General features: G+C 41.9%; 1 protein-coding gene across 7 annotated transcripts in view; it reads left to right on the plus strand.

Moving 5' to 3' along the window:
- Positions 1–24227, plus strand: part of pdcl (phosducin-like) — a 42219-nt gene that overhangs the window by 13727 nt on the left and 4265 nt on the right. For 3 of the 7 annotated variants that reach the window (XM_059993990.1, XM_059993991.1, XM_059993986.1), the window contains one exon: positions 13394–13594. In XM_059993990.1, the coding sequence (XP_059849973.1) occupies positions 13432–13594 (163 nt within the window). In that variant the 5' untranslated portion in view covers positions 13394–13431. Of the gene's footprint in view, positions 1–2967; positions 3142–7490; positions 7596–12376; positions 12705–12749; positions 13059–13393; positions 13595–24227 lie in introns of those variants that run through there. The other 4 variants (XM_059993988.1, XM_059993987.1, XM_059993989.1 and 1 more) reach the window with 4 other exon arrangements.

The following is a 24227-nucleotide window of genomic DNA, read 5'->3' on the forward strand; positions in this document are numbered from 1 at the left end:
TACCAATCAGCCAGTGCTCTAACCATGCTAATAACTCTCCTGTAATCTGATAAACCTTTATCAGATCTCTCAGCCTGTGCTGCTCCAGAGAAAACAACCTAAGTTTGTCCAATCTCTCGTTATAGCATATGCCTTCTAATTCAGGCGACATGGTAGCGTAGTGCAGGTAACCCTACCTCAGTAATCTATTTCTGAGGTTTTCTTTTCACTACTTATTTTAACTTAACTATTTAATAGATATAAATTTACTGTAATTCAGTTTTTCTCCTCTATATTTATCATGTTTTTCATTGTACTGCTGCTGTAAAGTTAAATTTCACAACATAGATTGGTGATATTAAACCCAATTCTGAATTACCGCTACTGCCTATAAGGATTTTTTTGTTTTCCCTGTGACCACAAGTCTTTCCTCTGAGTGCTCTGGTTTCCTCCCACGATTCAAAGATGTATTGTTGGTAGGTTAATTGACCATTGTAAATTGACCCTTGAATAACCTCATTAAATCAGGGGATTCCTGGTGTAGTTTGGAGGGCGAGAAGCATCCGTTCTGCACTGCATCTCAATAAATGAATAAATAAACCTCTTCACACACAAAATGCTGGAGGAAGTTAGCAAGCCAGGCAGCATCTATGGAAAAGAGTATAGTCAACGTTTCGGTCTGAAACTCTTAGATTTTCAGCAACTCCAGATTTTCTCTTGTTTGTGACTGGTAAATCTCTTCTGCACCCTCTCCAAATTACAAATTGAATATTCTTCATTTGAGAACTATGAAATAACGTAATGATATGTGAAGGGAAGGAAATCAGACCATTATTGAATGTTTAATTAGTGTTAAGCACCAGTGAACTGTCATCATTAAGTGTGTTTGTCATTTGCACTGAGAATAACATTCAGTGAGTCAGGGGATCAAATGGCACCTGGGATGTTCCCAGAGTGTCCGACGTACTTCAACAACAGTGCCAGAATGATCTTGTATTTTGCAGTTCTGTTTTTAGACCATAAATATACACTTTGTAGGATACCAACACATGCAGAAGATGCCATGAGTAGTGCCTCTCCATCTCTGGGAATGGCCTGCAATACTCTGGCAGAGGATTCATGTGAATTTTGCGGGACCATTCATAGGCATAGCTTTGGTAGTAATGGATGCAGCTACAAAGCAACCAGAAATGTTCCCAATAGCCTTGCACACTACTGATATATTGAGAAGCCTCTTCTGGTGTTTCAGAGCACTTAGTCAGTGACAGTGGGTCACAGTTTGTGGCATAACCATTTCAGTCATTCCTGAAAATGAATGGAATATGACATATTACATCTGCACAGCACCACCTAGCTACAAATAACATGGCGCAAAGGTTTGTCCAGAGTCTGAAGGATGTACAATGAGCAACATCAGCAGAACACACTGTACTGACACTGAATGAGACGTTTGCTGACTTCTGCCTTACATATTGTAATGCCGCACACTGCAAAACCAACAACTCAACAGCTATGCTGTTCCTTTGTGTTCATGCTTGAATCTCCTCAAACTCAATCTCAGAAGATTTATACAGGACAAACAACTGAGACAAATTGGAGATTCACTGTTTCACTCCTGGACAAGCAGTACTGGTGAGGGACTACTGAGGTGATCAAAAGTGGGTACTCAAAGATTAAGGACAGAACTCTCCTGCACAGTGGAGATTTTTTTTTCAGCTTTCATCTGGAGATGACACATAGATCAGTTGAGGAGAGCAGAGTCATTTGTTAGAGAAGAAAGGTGACTCCTGCAGTCCCAGAGTCAATTAACTCCTTCAGTCACTGCAGAGGAGGCCCAAAACTCGAACCTGAGATTGTCTCACAGCCACTAGTCTCAACCTGCCAAGCAAAGTGATCCCCTTGTCAGGAAAGATATCCTACAAGAGTAAGAAATTGTCCACAACGATTAAATCTTTAGGCCTCAGTGGGACAATTTAAAATTTACTATGCTGTGGATGTCAGTGTAGTATTTGTGTTGTATACTGTGTATATAGTAGAGGTGCATTTTCTATTGAGTTAAGCAGAGAGAAGTGTTATGTATTTAATATATCAGTAATATTCAAGTAATCTTGTAAATATTGATTAAATATTCTTGTTCACTTAAATAATTCACTGAGTTGTATGTAAAAATAAGTGAATTGTATTTGTTATGACTCTACCGTATGATAACGTGTGTGCCTCAGCTTAAAGTAAAAACAAGACGTGAGACTCACATTTCTGGCACTCGTCCTTTCCTTTGGATTAGTTTAATGGTTTGGAATTACAAAACATAACAAATTGGACAGTGATATTTTGGTTTGAGGCCTGTAATCTGAACTGAAAGATGCAGGAGAGATTGCCAGTGTAAAGAGTTGGAAGGGTGGTGTGTACCCTATTCTCATTCATGTAGACGTTAATTCCCCTCCTCTCCCACGAGCAACAGGAGCCTGTTGTGGATTGGTCTGTGTAATTGTTACTTTCCTTGTAGTTTGACATGCTCCCTTGTATTCATCCCACTTCATCCTGTCCTTTCACAGTCCCATCAATAACAAAGAAGTGTTAACTTTGCTTCAAAATTAGTTTAAATTGCTTTAAGGAGTTGATTGTAGTTTGTATCCCGTTGTCAGCTGCATTTCTGTTGGAACTGTACATTGCCAGTATACTCACAACTGCAGTTCCAACTGATGGTAAAACTACGTTAGCATTTTCCTCTAACTTCTATCAGTACTGCTAGAATGTGTTTAGATAGGTGGATCACACTTAATTAGCCAGTTGGATGTCCGTTGTATCCAACGATGACAGGACATCTGTGCAGGAGAATTTTTTAGAGTGGAAAAGCCTCTGGGCAGTTCCACTCTTTTGACCTTGGGTCAAGTGGTACGAATAGTCGTCACAAACTGGGGTCTTCCTTGGTTGCAGTGGATAACCATGACTTTGTCTGTGCCTCATCGTACCCTTCGCTCTCCACAGAGCATTGCAGAATCACATTCCTGACTGTTGGATCCGCCCAGTCTGCTAGAGCTGACTTCACATGCTGGAACAGGCATGTCCCTATCTCAGAGGTATGCGGCCCACCAGCTACCCTCTCCTGGTTTAACTCGCCTGTAGCTGTATCGGGTTGCAAACTGCTACTTGGAGTCACAGGTGAGAGTCGAGCGTCTGGGTGGGGGGGGGGGCAAAGTTGAATGGGCTACCCTGGAATGGACACAGCACACCCCTTCCCTAGAGGTACATGTGTCCATGCACCTTACATCATAGCTAACTAATGGTGCAACTATCCTTAAAATAAAACTGACAAAGAGCAAGGGAGAACAGAATGACATTAGGCGGCATTCAATAACTCAAGGATATGGGGAGGGAGGAGATCATTCAAGACATTGAGATTCATTCATCACATTTTCTAAACATGTTGCTTGGGTTTAAAAATCACAACCCAAAGGATGAGAATGTGGGAGACGTTGGTCATATAGAATCACGTGTTTAGGGACATTTTTGAGACTTTTAATTAGGTACATGGATGATAGCAAAATGGAGGGGTGTATGGGATGGAGGAGTTAGGCTGAAGGTCCTGTGCTGTGTTTTATGGTCTATACTTCTGCTATGATTCCTAATGAAGGGGCTTGGCCCAAAATGTTGACTGTTTACTCTTTTCCATAGATGCTGCCTGACCTGCTGAGTTCCACCAACATTTTGTGTGTGTTGCTGTGGATTTCCAGCATCTGCAGAATCTCCTGTATCTTTATTCTTTTCTATTACTTTGTCTCAGATTTTGTGTTTTACGTTATTGCTGGGACTGGCAGTTTCTAAAAGAGGTCAGTCAGGATTTTGAAATGCTTTGTTGGTTTAGTTTAATCCTAGCCATCTGCGTGTTGATGGACAGGTTTATATCCCTATTCTCTAATCATTCTCACTCTGCCAAATTAAATCATAATCTTTCTCCAAGACCTGATGCTTTCTGAGATGCTGACATTTTGTTCAGGATCTGGTTTTTTTCTCGTTGAATTCTGACAATGAACCTGTCGAAGAGGGAAGGAAAGGAGACTGAATCTTTGAACTGTGCTGAATGAACGTTAGTGTGTTAATATATAATTTAAAAAGCAGAATGGTTAGTGTATGTGAAAATAGCAGAGAGGAACTCTGTGGTTACTGTTTTCCTTTTGTGGAATTACATGTGCATGTTTAATACTTATTTGGGCTCATTTTCAAGGACTCTTCATTTCATGTTCTCGATGTTAATTATTATTTTTCTTCCTTTTCTTTTTATATTTGCACAGTTTGTTGTCTTTTGTACATTGGTTGGTTGTCCACCCTGTTTGGTGCGGCATTTCACTGTTTCTATTGTGCTTCTTGGATTCACTGTGAATACCTGCAAGAAAATGAACCTCATTTACAGGGTTTGGAAACCCAGTAGTATTTCCTCTATTTCTGCATAAATAAGTAACACAAAAACATACTTGTTCTTTTATTTATTTACTGAGAAAAGTGATCCAATATTACATTTATTTGGTGGAAAAGTATGTGAACCTTTGCCTTCACATACCCCCTTGTACAGAAATTTAACCAAACATTTCCAGTAACTGTTGATCAGTCCTGCATGTTGGCTTGGAGGAATTTTAGGTTATTCCTCCAAAATAAACTGCTTCAGCTCTGGATGTTTATGGGTTTTCTTGAATAAACCACTTGCTTCAGGTCCTTCCACAACATTTCTTTAGGATTAAGGTCAAGTCTTTGACTCGGCCATTCTAAAACACAGATTTTCTTCCTTTTAAACCATTATGTTGTTGATTTACTCTTGTCTTTCACATCAATGTTTTGTTACATTATCCAACTTCTATTAAACTTAAACTTTAGGTGACAGAATGCTACTCTGACATTCTCCTGTAAAATGTCTTGATACAATTTTGAATTCATTTGCTCCCTCAACAATTGCAAGCTGTCCAGGCCCTGATGCAGCAAAGCAGCCCCAAACCATGACGCTCTTTCCACCATTCTTCACAGTTGTTATAAGGTTTTGGTGTTGGTATGCAGTGCCCTTCTTGCCACCAAACGTAGCAGTGTGCATTTCTGCCAAAAAGTTCAACTTTCGACTCATCTGTCCACCCAACATTGTCCCAGAAGCATTGTAGAACATCCAGGTGGTCTTTTGCAAACTTAAAACAGGCAGCAATGTTTTTTTTTGGAGAGCAGTGGTTTCCTTTGTGGTGTTCTTCCATGAACACCATTCTTTTTCAGTGTTTTTCTTATAGTGGACACTTGAACAGAGACTTTAGCAAGTTCTAGAGATTTCCACAGATATTTTGCTGTTACTCTTGAGTTCTTTTTCACCTCCTTCAGCATTGCTCACTGTGCTCTAGGTGTGATCTTTGTAGGATGCCCACTCCTAGGGTGAGTTGCAACAGTCTTGAGTTTCCTCCATTTGTAGACAATTTCTCTTACTGTGGACTGATGAACACTCAGGTCTTTAGAAATGCGTTTGTAGTCTTTTTGAGCTTCATGCATTTCTACAATTCTGAGATCCTCTGAAAGTTGTTTGGATCGAGGCATAATGCACATAAGGATATCTTTCTTGAGAAGTGCAGGCCCAGTCAATAACCTGACTTAGCGTGTCTTTTTATAGGGCAGAGCACCTCTATAAACCACATCTCAAATCTTATCTCATTGATTGGAACACCTGACTCCAAATATCTTTTGTAGAAGGTATTACCCCAAGATGTTCACATATATTTTCCAACAAATACATGTAATATTGAATCATTTTTCTCAATGAATAAATGGAACAAGTATAATGTTTTGTGTTATTTGTTTAATTGGGTTCTCTATCTAGTTTTAGGACTTGCATACAGATCTGATCATAGTTCAGGAAACACTTTTTCACCCAGAGAATTGTGGATCTATGGAATGCTCTGCCTCAGAAGGCAGTGGAGGCCAATTCTCTGGATGCTTTCAAGAAAGAGTTAGATAGAGCTCTTAAAGATAGCAGAGTCAAGGGATATGGGGAGAAGGCAGGAACGGGGTACTTCCTAAACCTTACTTTTATTATCCTTAATTATTCGGATGGAGGTACGGAGTTATTGACGCTACTATGTATATTTGACATAATGCAATGGCCCATGTTGGTTAGGTTTTTTTCTCTTTTTTGGGTGGGGGGTTTCTTATTTACTCCATTTTTCGTAATTACTATGAGTTTGGGAGGTTATGGAGTATGGATTATCATCTATTTGTATTTATACTTTAACCTATTAATTATGTACTCTCAAACTCTCTGTATTCATGTTTCATTGATGTTTGTTTAAAATTAATAAAAAAAATTAAAAAGAAAAAGAGAAGAAAGGAACGGGGTACTGATTGTGGATGATCAACCATATTCACATTGAATGGTGGTGCTAGCTCGAAGGGCCAAATGGCCTACTCCTGCACCTATTGTCTATTTTAGGTCATATTTATGCAGAAATAGAGAAAATTCTACTGGGTTCACAGACTTTCTAGTACCACTTTATATACTTTGATAATAAATTTATTTTGAACTTTGAACCTCAAATTTGATTATCTGTTTTGCTCCAGTTTAAGAAATTTATTCCCACTTGTTTTTTTTTTGCAATTTTTTATGGCTTCGCTGATACTTTTGGACTATAAAACAATTGTTCGTTAACCCCGTTGTTCTCTGCCAAACCTGCAGGTATTTCCAGTAGTACAACAATGATCTAATCAGCTATCCTTCTCCTCCCTCGGTATCATTGTGTTTGTGTTGTAGCGAGATAATACTGGCTTTGGGAAAATCAGTCTGCTGTCCAAACTATCAACCTGCCAAAATTGTTCCATTGTCCTCATCATTGCAAAACCATCTGTTGAGTAGAGCTTGAATTTGACCCGACAGAAACTATGCTGTTTAAAAAAAATCTATTGTAATTTTAAAGTGTGGCACAGTAGCATAGCACCAGTATCAGCAATCAGGTTTCAATCCCCACCACAGTCTGTACATTCTCCCTGTGGCAGTGTGGGTTTTATCCCACATTCCAAAGACACATGGGTTAGGATTCCTGGGTATGGGAACGCAATGCTGGAGTCAGAAGCATGATGGCACTTGCAGGCTGTGCCCAGCGCATCTTTGGTCTGTGTTGGTCGCTCATGCAGATGACCCATTTCATTGTATGTTTTCATGTATCTGTGACAAATCGAATCTTTAATCTTAAGTATCTTCCAATAATAATTACTTCATTCATTCTTTGCTTCCTTTTTATATTTTACAGTGGAAGTACAAAAACATCCTTGCCATAAAAGAATAGAAAACTGATATTAATGTCAACAAAATGACTAATTTTAGGTCTTTTAAAAGTTTTCCTTTTAGCATCCTACATGGGTGCGTTAATGTGCAGCGGGTTAGTAGATAGATAAGCTTCCATTGGTTGGAGTCGACCATGGATAGCGCTTCCTGGCTGTCCTACACAGGCCAGACAGTATGATACCCATACAACTGTCTCTCCCTCTCCACACAGCTGATGAGTTCAAAGGAACAGCAGAAACCGACACAGTTTGGCACCAGCGGCGTCGCAGGAGTTGCTCGTCAGTATTGAACTCGACATAGGACTGTCATCGGGTTGGTAAGGATAGGAACAGGACTGTGCATTTTCCCAAATCTTCGGGGAACTGGCTTGTACATACATCAGAACATTTCACTATGCAGGTGTGAGACTGGCTTCATGAAGTTGTCTCCATGTGACTAACCCTGTTTTGTGGGATTGTGTTCCCATGCTTGAGGCGCAGGTGTCGTTTTCCTGTTTGTTTCAGTTGTTTGCCTTTTCCTGTCTTTCTTCCTCTTAGATCAACATTACAAAATGCTTGCTGAAATTTCTGGTGTTAACTCTTCTTGTATAATTTATTTCACTTGCGTGCATAGTCTCAGAAAGCATATATAGCTTTAAGTAAAGGACAACATTTTGAGGGAAATAAAATTGCCAATATTTTTAGTGACCAGTTGTTTATAGCCCTATTTCCAAGGGTTTTGTTTGAAATTAAACTCCCCTCCACTGATTTACATTTCATATGAGCTAATTAAATGAATTTGTTACAGGTGTGTGCATATCTGTATTTAAATATTTTCCATCAAAACAAAATAGATGGAAATTAATTATTTATAGCTTGCAGTGTGTAATGTGTTTTTGTTGTTGATGCTCCAATTAAAATTTTGTTGGTTTGAGAAAGGTACTTCGCTGTCTCAGGTGAATTTACTCTCAACTCCAGTTAGTTATGTGGTGAATGCCTGGGTTTTATTTCAGTCCCAGCTTGCTTCCCATTCACAGAACTACCTCGGCAGCTGTGGGAGTTGAAGACTGGTATGCAATGGGCTTTTTGTGATTTGACTGTGAATTTTTTGAAAAGGTATTATATTTTGACCAATGTAATAGTTTATGACATTGGTAGATCTAGACTGCAATTTGCAATCAGTACTGTCCTTGTTTAAACTGCTGTGATTGTGTATGGTAACGGTCGAGAGTCTACAGATGTATAGTGATTGAACACTGTTCAGATGAATAATGGCTGTTTCTTTCATCTGTTACTAGATGAGACTGCAGAGCTTTTCTTACTGTTAAACATGCCACAGGGTGTTTTGGTTTCCATAAAAAACGGCAATTATTTCATCGGTGGTGTTTCATTCGATTCTTTATTTCACTAACCCCTGCTATTCGGTAGTGGTTCAAAGAAAATTTCGATCGGGCCTTTGATTGTTTGACTTGTTTGCTGAAAAGTGGCTGGTCTTTGCTGTTGTAATGTAAAACTGAACATTGGTACCTGAATAGTCTTCCATGTGAGAAGCAAAATCACCTGTGAGGAAAAGCATTTATTTGCCAGTGCAAATTCTGAGGAACCATTAGAACAAAATTTAAGCTATTAGGTATAATCTACAGTAAATGACCATAAGACAGAGGAGCAGAATTAGGCCATTCAGCCCATCAAGTTGCTCCACCATTTCATCTTGGCTGACCCATTTCCCCCTCACCTCTTTGTCCCATAACCTTTCATGCCCTGACTATCAACCTCTGCCTTAACTGCACCCAATGACATGGCCTCCACAGAGGCATGTGGCAATGGATTCCACAGACTCACCAGTCTCTGGCTAAAGAATTTCTTCGTCCTCTCTGTTATAAAGGGACGTCTTTGAATCCTGAGGTTGTGCGCTCTGGTCCTAGACATTCCCCACTATAGGAAACATCCTCTCCATCCACTCTATCTGGACCCTTCAACGTTTGATAGGTTTCAATGAGATTCCCCCTCATTCTTCTAAGCTCCAGTGAGTGCATACCCAGAGCCATCAAATGCTCTTCAGACAATAAGCCTTTCACTCTCATGAACCTCCTTTGAAACCTCTCCAATGTCAGCACATCTTTTCTTAAATAAGGAGCCCAAAACTGCTCACGATACTTCAAGATAGTCCTCACCAGTGCCTTATAGAGCCTCAGTGTCGCGTCCTTGCTGTTGTACTCTAGTCATCTTGAAATAAATGCAAACATTGCACTTGCCTTCCTCCCCACCAACTTGACCTTTAGGGAAACCTGCATGAGGACTTTCTAGTCCCCTTGGATCTTGGATTTTTTAATCTACTCTCTGTCTACACTTTTATTCCTTCTACCAAAATGCCTGACCATGCACTTCCCAGCACTATTTGCTGCTTCTGTGTCCATTCTCCTAATCTGGCCAAATCCTTCTGTAGCCTCCCTGCTTCCTCAGGATCTGTGAAATAGTTCAGGAGTGATGCAGGTTTTAGCCATTCATGACTGAGAGTCAGATCGCAGACTATGGACCTGAAGCATCTCGAACAACTGTGTCCCGGTCGCTGGGTGTAGCCGAGCACTGTACTGTACACATTTCCCCCCTACGCTCAAGGCGCAGACGTAGCCCTGGAGAGTGAAAGCATCCGATTACCGGCACCTGACCTATGTACGACGAAGTTTGACAAAAGGTGAATAAGTAGATCTATATTTTTGCTTAGGAAGTGACAACAGGGAAATTCCATGTAGAAGTTGGTGATACAGTGGTTTTAAGTTTAAAAAATGTTTGCCTTGTCACTTAACTAGCTGTCTATTGGTTTCTGACAGAACTTCTGATTTGAAAGTACATGTATTTGCGAATGGAGGGAAGGGAGAAGGTGCTTAGTGCTGATCAAAGCTTGGCCATCATCTAAAGTGTTGTCTTGCCACTGCTTGAATCACTTAATAAGCAAAGTGGTACTATTGTATAGACCAGGGCTGGTATTTAATGTCAAGAGCTAAGTATAAATCTCAGTAATTTCTGATCCAAAGGTAGATTTGTACAAAAGAACTACTTGAACTAGCAATCATTGGCTGATTTTTAAACTCCATTTTGGTTCTAATATGCTAGAGTTTTGACATTTGCTGCAGATTTGTGTGTATATGCGTGGGTGGGCAGGAGGGAGGAACAGGGCTTGTTTTGATGAATGTTGTTTTGCTGCTTGTGGTATTCTGTGTTCTGCCGAGTATTGTATTGTGGGGATGTGAGGTTGACACTGGAATTTGTGGTGACACTTGCAGGCTGTCCCCAGCACATCCTTAACTGTGTTGGTCATTAACGCAAATAAAGCATTTCACTGTATGTTCCAAATTACACGTGAGAAATAAATGAATCTGAAATCTATATGTGATGCCCTAACCCTGTCTTACAGGCTGAGTTAAGATCTGCACTTACGGGAAGTGGAGAGTAGTGTATTTTAATTCTGTTATTTTTTTGCTGCCTCTTTGTGACTAATCTAAATATAGTACTTAAACAGACGAGAGTGTACAAATAATGCGTAAATTTACTGACTATCATTGTTTTAGTGTGGGAGGGCTAATTTAATTCTGAGGCTACATGCTCTCTGTTGTAAGATGACTCGTTTATTGATCGTCATCTCTGACAGCACTGTAATATTCTGCACAATCTCAGCTCCATTGATAACAGCTGATTTGACACCAGAGCATCTGCTTTCACTAAAGGCAATATTCCTTATAAATTCTTTAGGTCAGAGTTTCACAAACTATTGAAGGAAATTCAGTCCTATGTATAAATTCAACAGATCACATGGAAGTGGAGGATTGGAGTAATTTATATACAAGGGATTCTACAAACGTTGGAAATCCAGAGTAACCCACAAAATGTTGGAGTAACTCAGTAGATTAGGGAGCATCAATGGACAGAAATAGTTAAGAAATTGGGCCAAGACCTATCATCAGGACTCAGTAATATTGTGATGGAATGTCAGAGTAGACTTGATGGGTTGAATGGTTTAATTCTGCTCCTGTGTCCTACGCTTTCTTCCTTTGATCTGGATCTTCAATCCAGCTGGCTCTGTGAGGTGTGTATTCTCCTCTGTCTGACATCTGCTGCCATGAACCAGTGCAGTTGCTGGCATTTTAATTGTTTCATAAAATATTTCTTGGCACAGTTGAGAAAGTACTAATGAGGTTTGATTTGTACATTTGAGAATAGGCTTATCGGAGATTTTTTTTATCATAGTGTCAGTCTTCCATCCGTGTGTAACCTGATTTTAAAGAAATTAAAAATTATATCTCTAAATATTAAAAAGGTGCTAATTACATTGGGTACACTAGACAGTTTATGAGTAATTGGAAATGGTTTGTTATTGTTATATGTACAATAACGGTGCATTGAGGTAGAATAACATGGTGTTAAAATGAAATCATATTCAAAAGCTTTTGAGGAATGATGGTTAGATAGAACCAGCTTGCTTTTTATGGCCTTTGAAAGTCTAGGAATGACCACATTTAGCAAGAACTGTCAACATTTGATCTGTGTGAACAAGCTTTTCACTGTCTTGGTTCGTGTGACCAGTTCCAATGGTGAATTCATCCTGGCCAGATTACCTGGCATCACCAAGTTTGTGGATCAGATTACCAAGCAGGAGAGAAGCTGCTCCATCCGGGTTCGAGGTGAATTGTCTGTAACATCCCACCTTTTGAGCAGAATCACACCCATGAAACCAGTACACAATCCATTCCTTGTTGCTTCATTTCAGAAATAAACTTTATTCTTACATGCACGGCTCTCTTTACATTCAAAATGTCAATAAGTTCATTAAATTAAAACATTCAATGTACAAGTCATCATGCCACTTGTGTATTCTCTGAGGGGCTCAACTGCACAATGCATTGCAAACCAAGTGAGTTTGGGCCTCTGGTTTACTCCGTAAACTTCAAGTGAGCTGCTCGTGAAGTGTATTCAGAGCAAAGAATTAAACAGTTTCATTGTCATGGGCAGTGATGAAATTGATCTCAGGTGGCGCAGTAATGTATCAACTAGTGTAATGCTTTTTGCACCAACGACCAGGGTTCAATTCCCACTGCTGCCTGTAAAGTGTTTGTGCATGCCCCCGTGACTGTATGTTTTGATGTACATGTGACAAGTAAAGCTAATTTTTAATCTTTAGCAACGCACAAAGTGCTGGAAAAATTCAGCAAGTCAGGCAGTGTTTATGGAGAGGAATGAGCAGTCCACATTTTGGAAACTTGAAGGGTCTCGGCCAGAAATGTCAACTGTTTAAGCTGATTTTCACTTCTGCGTCGCTCTACGCCGTAGCGAGCATGTGTTGGTGTGCGCCGAAACACTAGTTGGCGGTGGGGTTTCTATGCCACCGTTCAGTTTCTTCGTGAGAGACATGGACAAGGAAATTTATTTCAAACATTTTCGCATGTTGGCAGGTAGATTTGACGATTTGGTTAATCTATTTTGCATAGGTGTACAGACATGGCAGAGAAGAAGCAACCGGAAATGCAAAGCTACCAAGTGGACCAATCACAGTTGTTGCGGTCTGTGTTGCTGCAACACGAGAGTTACTTTATTGGGGAGGTGCACGTCACCCTATGGCGTAGATGCAACGCACAAGTATAAATCAGCCTTTACTCCCCTCCATGGATGCTGCCTGACCTGTTGATTTCCTCCAGCATTGTGTGTGTGTGTGTGTGTTACTCTGGATTTTCAGCATCTCCGGGATCTCTGTTGTATCCTGTGTCTTCAATCGTTAATTGCAAACTTGCAGCAACAAGACCACAAATGTTAGTTACTTGTCATAGACTTATTAAACTGTAAATCTCCATTATTCCCACATGAAAATTTAATCACGTTCGTGTCTTTTAAACTACAAAAGTGACAGCTGCTGACAGCAATCGCTTTCAAACTGGACAACTTGTAACTGCAGCATACTTTAATACACTGACATGAGACCAGGGCTGCTAGATTAATTATTCATAAGAATGAACCTTGGTAAATAATAAATGTCCTTCAGTGGATGTTGAAGATTATTGCTGTATCAGGAAGGTGTTAGAAGGAGCATAAATATTTAAACAAGTTAGTATCCTAAATTAATCTGGTGTTCTGCTCTTCCTTCCAGTTGGATTTTGAAGACTTTGGCCCAAGTTACCAGTCACAATGACGACCGTGGACGATAAGATCCTCGGAGAAAAGCTGCAGTACTACTACAGCAGCAGCGACGATGACGACAGTGACCGCGATGAGAATGAGCAAAAGACCATCAAAAATGCTGTGATTTCTGTAGGCGCAGAGGTGCGGGAGCGGAGCGCTGTGAACACAGGTACTGATGAGAGAGAGGAATCTGAAAGCCGTGACAGTGAGGCTGTCAACTTGCTCTGGATTTGTTTGGTGTAAAGGCTCCTCATTAAGCTGTTCAAACACTTCGTTATGCCTCGTGCAGAAAGATTAACGATCAAACCCAGATTATTTTCCAAAAGTTTAAAACTTGCTTGTTACTCCAATATTTATTTAAACTCAATGTTGAATTTCCAGAAAATAACTTCTCTGTGGAAAAACATGAAATAAAACTGCAAATTCTGGAAATATTCTGGGTGTTACTGTTTTGGAGAGAAGTGACTTAGTGGTTCAGTCTTTGACCTGACAAAGGGTCTGAAATGTTAACTCTATCTCCTGTCCACAGGTGTGGCCTGGCAAACTCAGTGCTCAAAGTTCGGAGTACATTTATATTTTTATATGTTGTTTTATTTAGAGATACTGGCACTTCCGGTCCACCGAGCCACACTGTCGAGAAACCCACCTGTTTAACTCTAGCCTAAACACAGGACAATTTGCAATGACCTGTTAACCAGCTAACTGGTACGCCTTTGAACTGTAGGAGGAAACAGGAGCATCCGGAGGAAACCCATGCTGTCACAGGAGAACGTGCAAACTCCTTACAGATGGCACTAGAATTGAATGCCAAACTCCAACATCCGGAGCTGCAATAGTATTGTGTCACCATACACTTCCCTGAGAATCATTTCCTTGCAGGCATTCACTGTAGAGTGTTTTCAACACCTCTTCTTTTTATTTGAATGTTTTAGATCTTTGACCTTTCATCAGAACCAGGAGATGTTAGAGAAACATTTTCAGCATAGGGAAAAGGATGAAGGGTGGTTACTAATGGAGATGAGAGATTGAGTGTTGCAAAATGAGGGGTAGTCAGTGATGGAGGCGAGAGATTGAGTGCTGGAAGATGAGGGGTAGTCAGTGATGGAGGCGAGAGATTGAGTGCTGGAAGATGAGGGATGGTCAGTGATGGAGATGAGAGATTGAGTGCTGGAAGATGAGGGATGGTCAGTGATGGAGGCGAGAGATTGAGTGCTGGAAGATGAGGGATGGTCAGTGATGGAGACGAGAGATTGAGTGCTGGAAGATGAGGGATGGTCAGTGATGGAGGCGAGAGTTTGAGTGCTGGAAGATGAGGGATGGTCAGTGATGGAGACGAGAGATTGAGTGCTGGAAGATGAGGGGTAGTCAGTGATGGAGGCGAGAGATTGAGTGCTGGAAGATGAGGGATGGTCAGTGATGGAGACGAGAGATTGAGTGCTGGAAGATGAGGGATGGTCAGTGATGGAGAAGAGAGATTGAGTGCTGGAAGATGAGGGATGGTCAGTGATGGAGGCGAGAGATTGAGTGCTGGAAGATGAGGGATGGTCAGTGATGGAGGCGAGAGATTGAGTGCTGGAAGATGAGGGATGGTCAGTGATGGAGGCGAGAGATTGAGTGCTGGAAGATGAGGGATGGTCAGTGATGGAGAAGAGAGATTGAGTGCTGGAAGATGAGGGATGGTCAGTGATGGAGAAGAGAGATTGAGTGCTGGAAGATGAGGGATGGTCAGTGATGGAGACGAGAGATTGCTGGAAGATGAGGGATGGTCGGTGATGGAGACGAGAGATTGAGTGCTGGAAGATGAGGGATGGTCAGTGATGGAGGCGAGAGATTGAGTGCTGGAAGATGAGGGATGGTCAGTGATGGAGGCGAGAGATTGAGTGCTGGAAGATGAGGGATGGTCAGTGATGGAGGCGAGAGATTGAGTGCTGGAAGATGAGGGATGGTCAGTGATGGAGGCGAGAGATTGAGTGCTGGAAGATGAGGGATGGTCAGTGATGGAGACGAGAGATTGAGTGCTGGAAGATGAGGGATGGTCAGTGATGGAGACGAGAGATTGAGTGCTGGAAGATGAGGGATGGTCAGTGATGGAGAAGAGAGATTGAGTGCTGGAAGATGAGGGATGGTCAGTGATGGAGGCGAGAGATTGAGTGCTGGAAGATGAGGGATGGTCAGTGATGGAGGCGAGAGATTGAGTGCTGGAAGATGAGGGATGGTCAGTGATGGAGGCGAGAGATTGAGTGCTGGAAGATGAGGGATGGTCAGTGATGGAGAAGAGAGATTGAGTGCTGGAAGATGAGGGATGGTCAGTGATGGAGAAGAGAGATTGAGTGCTGGAAGATGAGGGATGGTCAGTGATGGAGACGAGAGATTGCTGGAAGATGAGGGATGGTCGGTGATGGAGACGAGAGATTGAGTGCTGGAAGATGAGGGATGGTCAGTGATGGAGAAGAGAGATTGAGTGCTGGAAGATGAGGGATGGTCAGTGATGGAGATGAGAGATTGAGTGCTGGAAGATGAGGGATGGTCAGTGATGGAAGCGAGAGATTGAGTGCTGGAAGATGAGGGATGGTCAGTGATGGAGGTGAGAGATTGAGTGCTGGAAGATGAGGGATGGTCAGTGATGGAGGCGAGAGATTGAGTGCTGGAAGATGAGGGATGGTCAGTGATGGAGAAGAGAGATTGAGTGCTGGAAGATGAGGGATGGTCAGTGATGGAGAAGAGAGATTGAGTGCTGGAAGATGAGGGGTAGTCAGTGATGGAGACGAGAGATTGAGTGCTGGAAGATGAGGGACAGTCAGTGATGGAGACGAGAGATTGAGTGCTGGAAGATGAGGGGTAGTCAGTGATGGAGGCGAGAGATTGAGTGCTGGAAGATGAGGGATGGTCAGTGATGGAGGCGAGAGATTGAGTGCTGGAAGATGAGGGATGGTCAGTGATGGAGAAGAGAGATTGAGTGCTGGAAGATGAGGGATGGTCAGTGATGGAGATGAGAGATTGAGTGCTGGAAGATGAGGGATGGTCAGTGATGGAGAAGAGAGATTGAGTGCTGGAAGATGAGGGATGGTCAGTGATGGAGACGAGAGATTGCTGGAAGATGAGGGATGGTCAGTGATGGAGACGAGAGATTGAGTGCTGGAAGATGAGGGATGGTCAGTGATGGAGAAGAGAGATTGAGTGCTGGAAGATGAGGGATGGTCAGTGATGGAGACAAGAGATTGAGTGCTGGAAGATGAGGGATGGTCAGTGATGGAGGCGAGAGATTGAGTGCTGGAAGATGAGGGATGGTCAGTGATGGAGGCGAGAGATTGAGTGCTGGAAGATGAGGGACGGTCAGTGATGGAGGCGAGAGATTGAGTGCTGGAAGATGAGGGATGGTCAGTGATGGAGACGAGAGATTGAGTGCTGGAAGATGAGGGATGGTCAGTGATGGAGATGAGAGATTGAGTGCTGGAAGATGAGGGACGGTCAGTGTTGGAGATGAGAGATTGAGTGCTGGAAGAATGATGGTTGGCAATGGAGATGAGAGACTGAATGCTGGAAAATAAGGGATGAGCTTTACACCTGCTTGATTATGCAAACATCTAATCAGCCAATCATATGGCAGCAACTCAATGCATTATAGCATGCAGACATGGTCAAGAGGTTCAGTTATTCTTCAGACCAAACATCAGAATGAGGAAGAAATGTGAATTAAGTGACTTTGACTGTGGAATGATCGTTGGTGCCAGGCGAGGTGGTTTGAATGTGTCAGAAACCACTGACTTCCTGGGATTTTCACACACAACGGTCTCTAGAGTTTACAGAGAATGGTGCAAGGAAACAAACATCCAGTGAGCGGCAGTTCTGTGGGTGAAAATGCCTTGTTAATGAGAGAGGTCGGAGGAGAACGGCCAGACTGGTTCAAGCTGACAGGAAGGTGACAAACTCAAATAACCACACGTTACAACAGTGTTGTGCAGAAGAGCATCTGGAAACACAACATATTGAACCTTGAATTGGATGTTCAACAGCAGCAGAAGACCACAAACATCTATTCAATGGCCACTTTATTAGCAACAGCAGTTACAGTGTATGTCATGAAATTTATTGTTTTATAGACAGTAGGTACAGGAGTAGGCCATTCTGCCCTTCTAGCCAGCACCACCATTCACTGTGATCATGGCTGATCATACACAATCAGTACCCCGTTCCTGCCTTCTCCCCATATCCCTTGACCCCGCTATCTATAAGAGCTCTATCTAACACTCTCTTGAATGCATCCAGAGACTTGGCCTCCACTGCCTTCTGGGGCAGAGCATTCCACATATCCACCACTCTCTGGGTGAAAAAGTTTTTCTGCATCTCTGTTCTAAATGGCCTACCCCTTATTCTTGAACTGTGGTCTCTAGTTCTGGAAGGAGTACAGTGTAATACACAAAAAAACTATGTTACAATAAGAAATATATATAGTAAATTAGTAGTGCAAAATAGTGAGGTCATGTTCATGGATTCATGGACCATTCAGAAATCTGATGGAAGAATTTGTTCCTAAAGCATTAAGTGTGGGCTTTCAGGCTCCTGTACCTCTTCCTGATGCCAGCAGGGAGAAGAGGGCATGCCCTGAGTGGTGGGAGTCCCTCATGATGGATGCCGCCTTTTTGAGGATAGCCTTGCTGGTGGGGAGGCTAGTGCCCCTCTTGGAGCTGGTTGAGTAACGACCCTGCCAGGACGGAAAGCAGCAAGCATGAAATTACTGATGAGTCAACGGTGTTAGTGAAGGAGGGTAGTAATGAGATAAGCAATGGGAAAAGTGTTGATTATACGTCATAGCCCACAACTGGCAAATGGGACCCCTATAGATGGGTACTCGGTGTACTGTTTAGTGGGCTGAAGGGGTTGTTTCTGTGCCATGACTTGTTTACAGGAGGAGAATTATTGAACAGGAGATTTGCACCCAGCATTTAGTTGTAGCTGCAACCTGCCAAAGCCTGGGACAGAGTTTAGCAGGACTGGGTGGGTGGTTCTGTTGGTAAAAAATGAAGTCAAATCCTTAGGAAAGGTGACATAGAATTGGAAGATGTAGAATTCTTGTGGATAGAGGTAAGAAACTGTAAGGGTAAAAAGACCCTAATGGAGTTATATACAGGCCACCAGTCAGTGGCCACGATGTGGCATATAAATGTCAATGTGAAATAGAAAAGACATGTAATGAGAGCGGTTTTACAATACTCACGGGGGATTTCAATAATCAGTAAATTGGGAAAATCCAATTGATGCTGAATCCCAAGAGAGGAAACTTGTAGAATGCTTATGAGATGGCTTTTTAGAACAGCTTGTAGTTGAACCCACTTGAAAGGCAATTCTGGATTGGCTTTTGCGTATTGATCCAGATTTGATTAGGTAAGGTAAAGGGACCCTTGGGAGGCAGTGATCATAATATGATAGAATTCGCCCAGCAGTTTGAGAAGCTAAAATCAGATGTATCAGTATTACAGTGGAGTAAAGGGAATTACAAGGGCATGAGAGAGGAACTGGCCAAAGTTGATTGGAATGGGACACTGGCAGGGATGATGGCAGAACAGCAATGGCTGGAGTTTATGGGGGCAATTTGGAAGGCACGGGTTAGATACATCCCATGGAAGAAGTAGTATTCTAAAGGCAGGATGATGCAACTGTGGGTGACAACAGAAGTCAAAGACAGCATAAAAGGAAAAGAGAGAGCATATAACAGTAAAAATTAGTGGGAAGTTGGAGGATTTGGAAGTTTTTAAAAACCAACTGAAGGTGACTTTAAAAAAAGCCATAATGTGAGAAAAGATGAAATATAAAGGCAAAGTAGCCAATAAGCAAAAAAGGATATCAAAAGTTATTTTCTGAAATATATTTAAAAAGAGTAAAAGAGAGGGGAGAGAGGTTATTAGACCACTGGAAAATGGCACTGGAGAGGCAGTAATAGGGGACAACGAAATGGCAGAGGAACTTTACGTGGAAGACATGAGCAGTATGCCAAAAATTCGAGAGTGTCGGGGGCAGAAGTGGGTGTAGTTGCTGTTACTAAGGAGAAGGTTCTTTGGAAGCTGAATGGTCTGATAAGTCACCTGGGCCAGGTGGACGACACCCTAGAGTTCCGAAAGACACAGCTGAAGAGATTCTGGAGGCATTAGTAATGATCTTTCAATAGTCACTAGATTCTGGAATAGTTCCAGAATACTGGAAAATTGCAAATTCACTCCTCTCTTAAGAAGGAAGAAGGGAAATTATAGCCCTGTTAGTCTGAGTTGAGTGGTTGGAGGCACATGATAAAATAGGCTAAAGTCAGCATGGTTTCCTTAGGGGAAAACCTTGCCTGTTGGAATTCTTTGAGGATATAACAGGCAGGATAGGCAAAGGAGATTCAGTGGGTGTTGTTTACGTGGATTTTCAAAAGGCCTTTGACAAGCTGACATACATGAGGCTGCTTATCAGGATTAGAGCCTATGGTATTACAGGAAATGTACTAGCATGGACTGAAGATTGGCTGACTGAGAGGAGGCAAAGAGTCGGAATGAAGGGGGCCTATTCTAGTTGGCTGCCGGTGACAAGTGGTCGGTATTGGGACTGCTCTTTTTTGTTTTATACTCTATGTCGATTTGGATGACAGAATTGATGTCTTTGTGTCCAGGTTTGCGGATGATAATGAAGATTGGTAGAGAGAAGGGTAGTGTTAAGGAAACAGCGAGTCTGCAGAAGAACTTGGATAGATTGGGAGAAAGGGCAAAGAAGTGGCAGATGATAATGTAGGGAAGTGTATGTTCATGCACTTTGTTAGAAGGAATAAAGGCTGTTTTCTGAACAGAGAAAATACAAAAATCAGAGGGGCATAGGGACTTGGAAATCCTTGTGCAGGATTCCTTAAAGGTTGCGTCAGTAGTGAGAAAAGCAAATGCAACGTCAGCATTCATTTCGAGAGAACCAAAATATAAGAGCAAGGATGTGATGCTGATTCTTTATAAGGCATTGATCAGACCACACTTGGAGAGTTGTGAGCAGGTTTGGGCTCCTTTTATAGGAAAAGATGTGCTGGCATTGGAGATTATTCATAAGCTTATGAGAATGATTCGGGAATAAAAGGGTTAATGCACAAGGAACTTTTGATTGCTCTGGGCCTATTTTCACTGGCGTTTAGAAGAATGAGGTGGGGAGGACCTCATTGAAACCTATTGAATATTGAAAGGTCTAGATCAGGGGTCGGCAACCTTTACCACTGAAAGAGCCATTTGGACCCATTTCCCACAGAAAAGAAAACACTGGGAGCGGCAAAACCCGAAATGAAATAACACTGCATACAACGGGTTTTTTTTTGCCTTTATGCTATGTATAAACAAACTATAATGCGTTGCATTTATGAAATCGATGAACTCCTGCAGAGAAAACGAAATTTTTCTGCATGCAACAAAAACATTTTGAACTCCAAAAAAAAGACGTTGGGTTGAAGGTTACTTTTAAGTAAAATACTCAATGTCTATTTGAGTCCTCCTTGTATTTATGAAAAACGCCGAACTTGTCCGCGAGCAGCAAACCAAAAATAACGTCAGCCAGCTGTCAACCTGAAAAATAAAAGGACTATTTCACTGAACAATGAAAAAATATGAATATACGTAAAATAATAGGCAATTAAAATATTTATCATACTTGGTTAATGGGATTTCTGCTCCTGGACCTCAGCGCACAGCGTCTGCACATCAGGGCTGTATGACGTCACCATCATCTTTACACAGGATCGCAAGCTGTCATCTGTGAGGCATGCGTGATGTTTGTTTTTAATAAAGTTCATGTTGGAGAACACCTGCTCACATACATATGTGGACCCAAAGATCGACAGGACTCCAAGCGCATACTTTTTAATGTTTACATAAATGTCGGGCATAGCATTCCATGTTTCGAACACGTTTGTCCGGTTTTAGGAGGTTTTCAATATCACTCCATTTGTGATTCTGAGCAAGAATGGCCTTCTGACGGGCAACATCTTCGAGGTCTGCTGTCAAGCGTCTAAACTTGGACCCCCATATGTCTTTGTCGGCTATGTCGGCCAGTTCCATCTCAAGATCAGGTTGACTCACACCTGCCAATGCAGTCGTATTCAGTAGGGATGGGTCGATGCTTAGGGGAGTGACCGGGAAGGATAATGTGTTTTTTTTTCCCCTCTGAACTCACAGAAGCGTTTCCCAAACGATGTTTGCATTGCGATGATTGCTGAATGTAAATACTCCGAATTTATCATGTCGTGAGCTTGTTTGAACTCTCTCAAATTGGGGAAGTGAGACAATGTGCCTTTCTGTAAATCTCTGGCAAGCACTGTCAACTTGCGCTCGAATGCCAAAACATCCTCCAACATGTGAAGGGCTGTGCGTCCTTTCCCCTGAAGAGCTGTGTTCAGCGTGTTCAGGTGCGCTGTCATGTCCACCATGAAGTGTAGCTTTTCCAGCCACTCTGGCTGTTCCAGCTCAGGAAAGGTGAGCCCTTTGCTGCCCAGGAAAGTTTACACTTCTTCCAGACACGCGACAAAGCGTTTCAGCACCTCCCCTCTTGACAGCCACCGGACTTTGTTGTGCAGCAGGAGATCAGAATATGCGCTTCCCAGCTCGTCCAGTAACAAACGGAATTGATGGTGATTTAAACTTTTTGCCATTATTTTATTGACAATCTGGATGACAACATCCATTACTTCTGTGCATTCCGGAGGAAATGTTTGAGCGCACAGTGCCTCTTGGTGCAAGATGCAGTGAAAAGTCAGCAGCTTTCTGTCCAGCGACTTCTGCAGTAAAGCCACAAATCCCTTGTGCACTCCTGTCATACTTGGTGCCCCATCTGACACCAGGTGGGTGGTCTTTATTCCTTTGGCTCTTAAACAATTCAAGACAGCCTCACAGATGTCCTCCCCCCATGTTTGTCCTTTTAGAGGTATCAACTCAATCATTTCTTCCTGTGGCCCGGCAGAGTTTACATACCGGCAGAACAGCACTATTTTTCAATATCACCTTTGTCTCGAGTAGGCCACAGCTGAATTGATGTCTTTAATTTGCAATCTTGTGATGTCTTTTGCCTTTTTTATGGTTCTGTCTTTGACAGTCTTTGCAGAGAGGGGCATATCCCTGATTTTCTGCACAATTTCACTCTTGTTTTTAAAGTCCGTGAATAGATGTTCTGAAATCTTAATGAAAGATTCTTTTATACATTCACCATCTGTAAACTGCTTCCTGTGCCTGACTATTTCCTGAGCGGCAACAAAACTAGCATATGTCGTTGATTTTCCAGACTTCATCCACTTCTTGAAATGATTTTTGCTCAGACCAACCTTCCGCATCAGTTCCGAAACGGCTTTTTTTCTCTCATCTCCATCCGGATGTTTTTGAGCAAAGGCTGCGTGTTTATTCTGGAAATGCCTTGCGACATTTGACTTTTTGTTGTTTGCTAGTTTCTCATTGCATATTAAGCATACCGGTAAACCAGTCTCGTCAGCAGTGAAAGCAAATGAATCTGCCCACGTATCATTAAACGTTCTGTTTTCTTCAGTCACTTTTCTTTTTTTAGAATTTTCCATAGTTAGCCTACCTTGGATCAAAAAATTAAAGAAATCGCGCACTGGTGGGTGTCAGGCATTGGCAGTGGTGACGTATATTAATAGCAACAAAAAACACGTTTTATTTAGATTGTACAAGATCACCATAATCTTCAAATTTAGAATTACATTTCAAAAACTAACAAACTAACATAAAATTCATTTTAATTAAATACTCATCATTTATTTTCCAAAGCCACAGGGAGCTGCAGCACAGAGATGAAAGAGCCGCAACCGGCTCCGGAGCTGCGGGTTGCTGACCCCTGGTCTAGATAGAGTGGATGTGGAGAGGATGTTTCCTGTAGTGGGTGAGTGTAGGATCTGAAAGCATAGCCTCAAAATACAGGGACATCCATTTAGAACTGAGGTGAGGAGGAACTCCTTTAGACAGAGTGTGGTGAATTAGTGCCACAGATGGCAGTGAGGCCAAGTCAATAGGCTCTTGATTAGTAAGGGCGTCAAAGGTTACAAAAAGAAGGCAGGAGAATGGGGATAACAAATCACCATGATTGAATGGCGGAGCAGATTCACTGGGCCGAGTGGCCTAATTCTGATCCTATTTCTTGTGTTCATTTGCTGATTGTCAATACCTGGAGCAGGACGGCGTTGGGACCAGCCTTCTCGCACATTAATCAGGTCAGCATTCAAGATTCAAGATTAATCTCAATTCGAGCACACAAGTGTAAAGGTAAATGAAGTAATTGTTAATCCAGATCCAATGCAGCACAAAAAAAAAACACAATAAGATAAGAACACAATAATAAGCACAATAATTATAAATACATAAGTGCTTTTATACATTGACTGATTGTCCATAAAGTGATGCTAGGGACAGGAGTGTCTGTACATAAGGTGACTCCAATAGGAAATGATAAGGTAGTAGTGGTTGGGGGTGTGGAGGGGTGGGTTAGTGGGTGGAGGTGTTGATCAGCCTTACTGCTTGGGGAAAGTAACTGAGTCTGGTGGCCATGCTATGGATGTTAACTCCAAATGTACCTGTTCAAATTTCAAGACACACTAAATGCTGGAGGAACTCAGCAGATCAGGCAGCATCTATAGAAGGGAATAAGCAGTCGACTTTTCAGGCCGAGACCCTAAATATTACAACTTTGGTGTTTGATTAAATGTGCAATGTTTTTTTTAAAAAAAAAAGCAGAGGTTTTTTATTTTCTGAGGATTGCTGATGAACCTGTTGTCAAGTCGATGGGTTCGGAGGAAGTGC

The sequence above is a fragment of the Hypanus sabinus genome, chromosome 18 (assembly GCF_030144855.1).
Source record: "Hypanus sabinus isolate sHypSab1 chromosome 18, sHypSab1.hap1, whole genome shotgun sequence".
Lineage (NCBI taxonomy): Eukaryota > Metazoa > Chordata > Chondrichthyes > Myliobatiformes > Dasyatidae > Hypanus > Hypanus sabinus.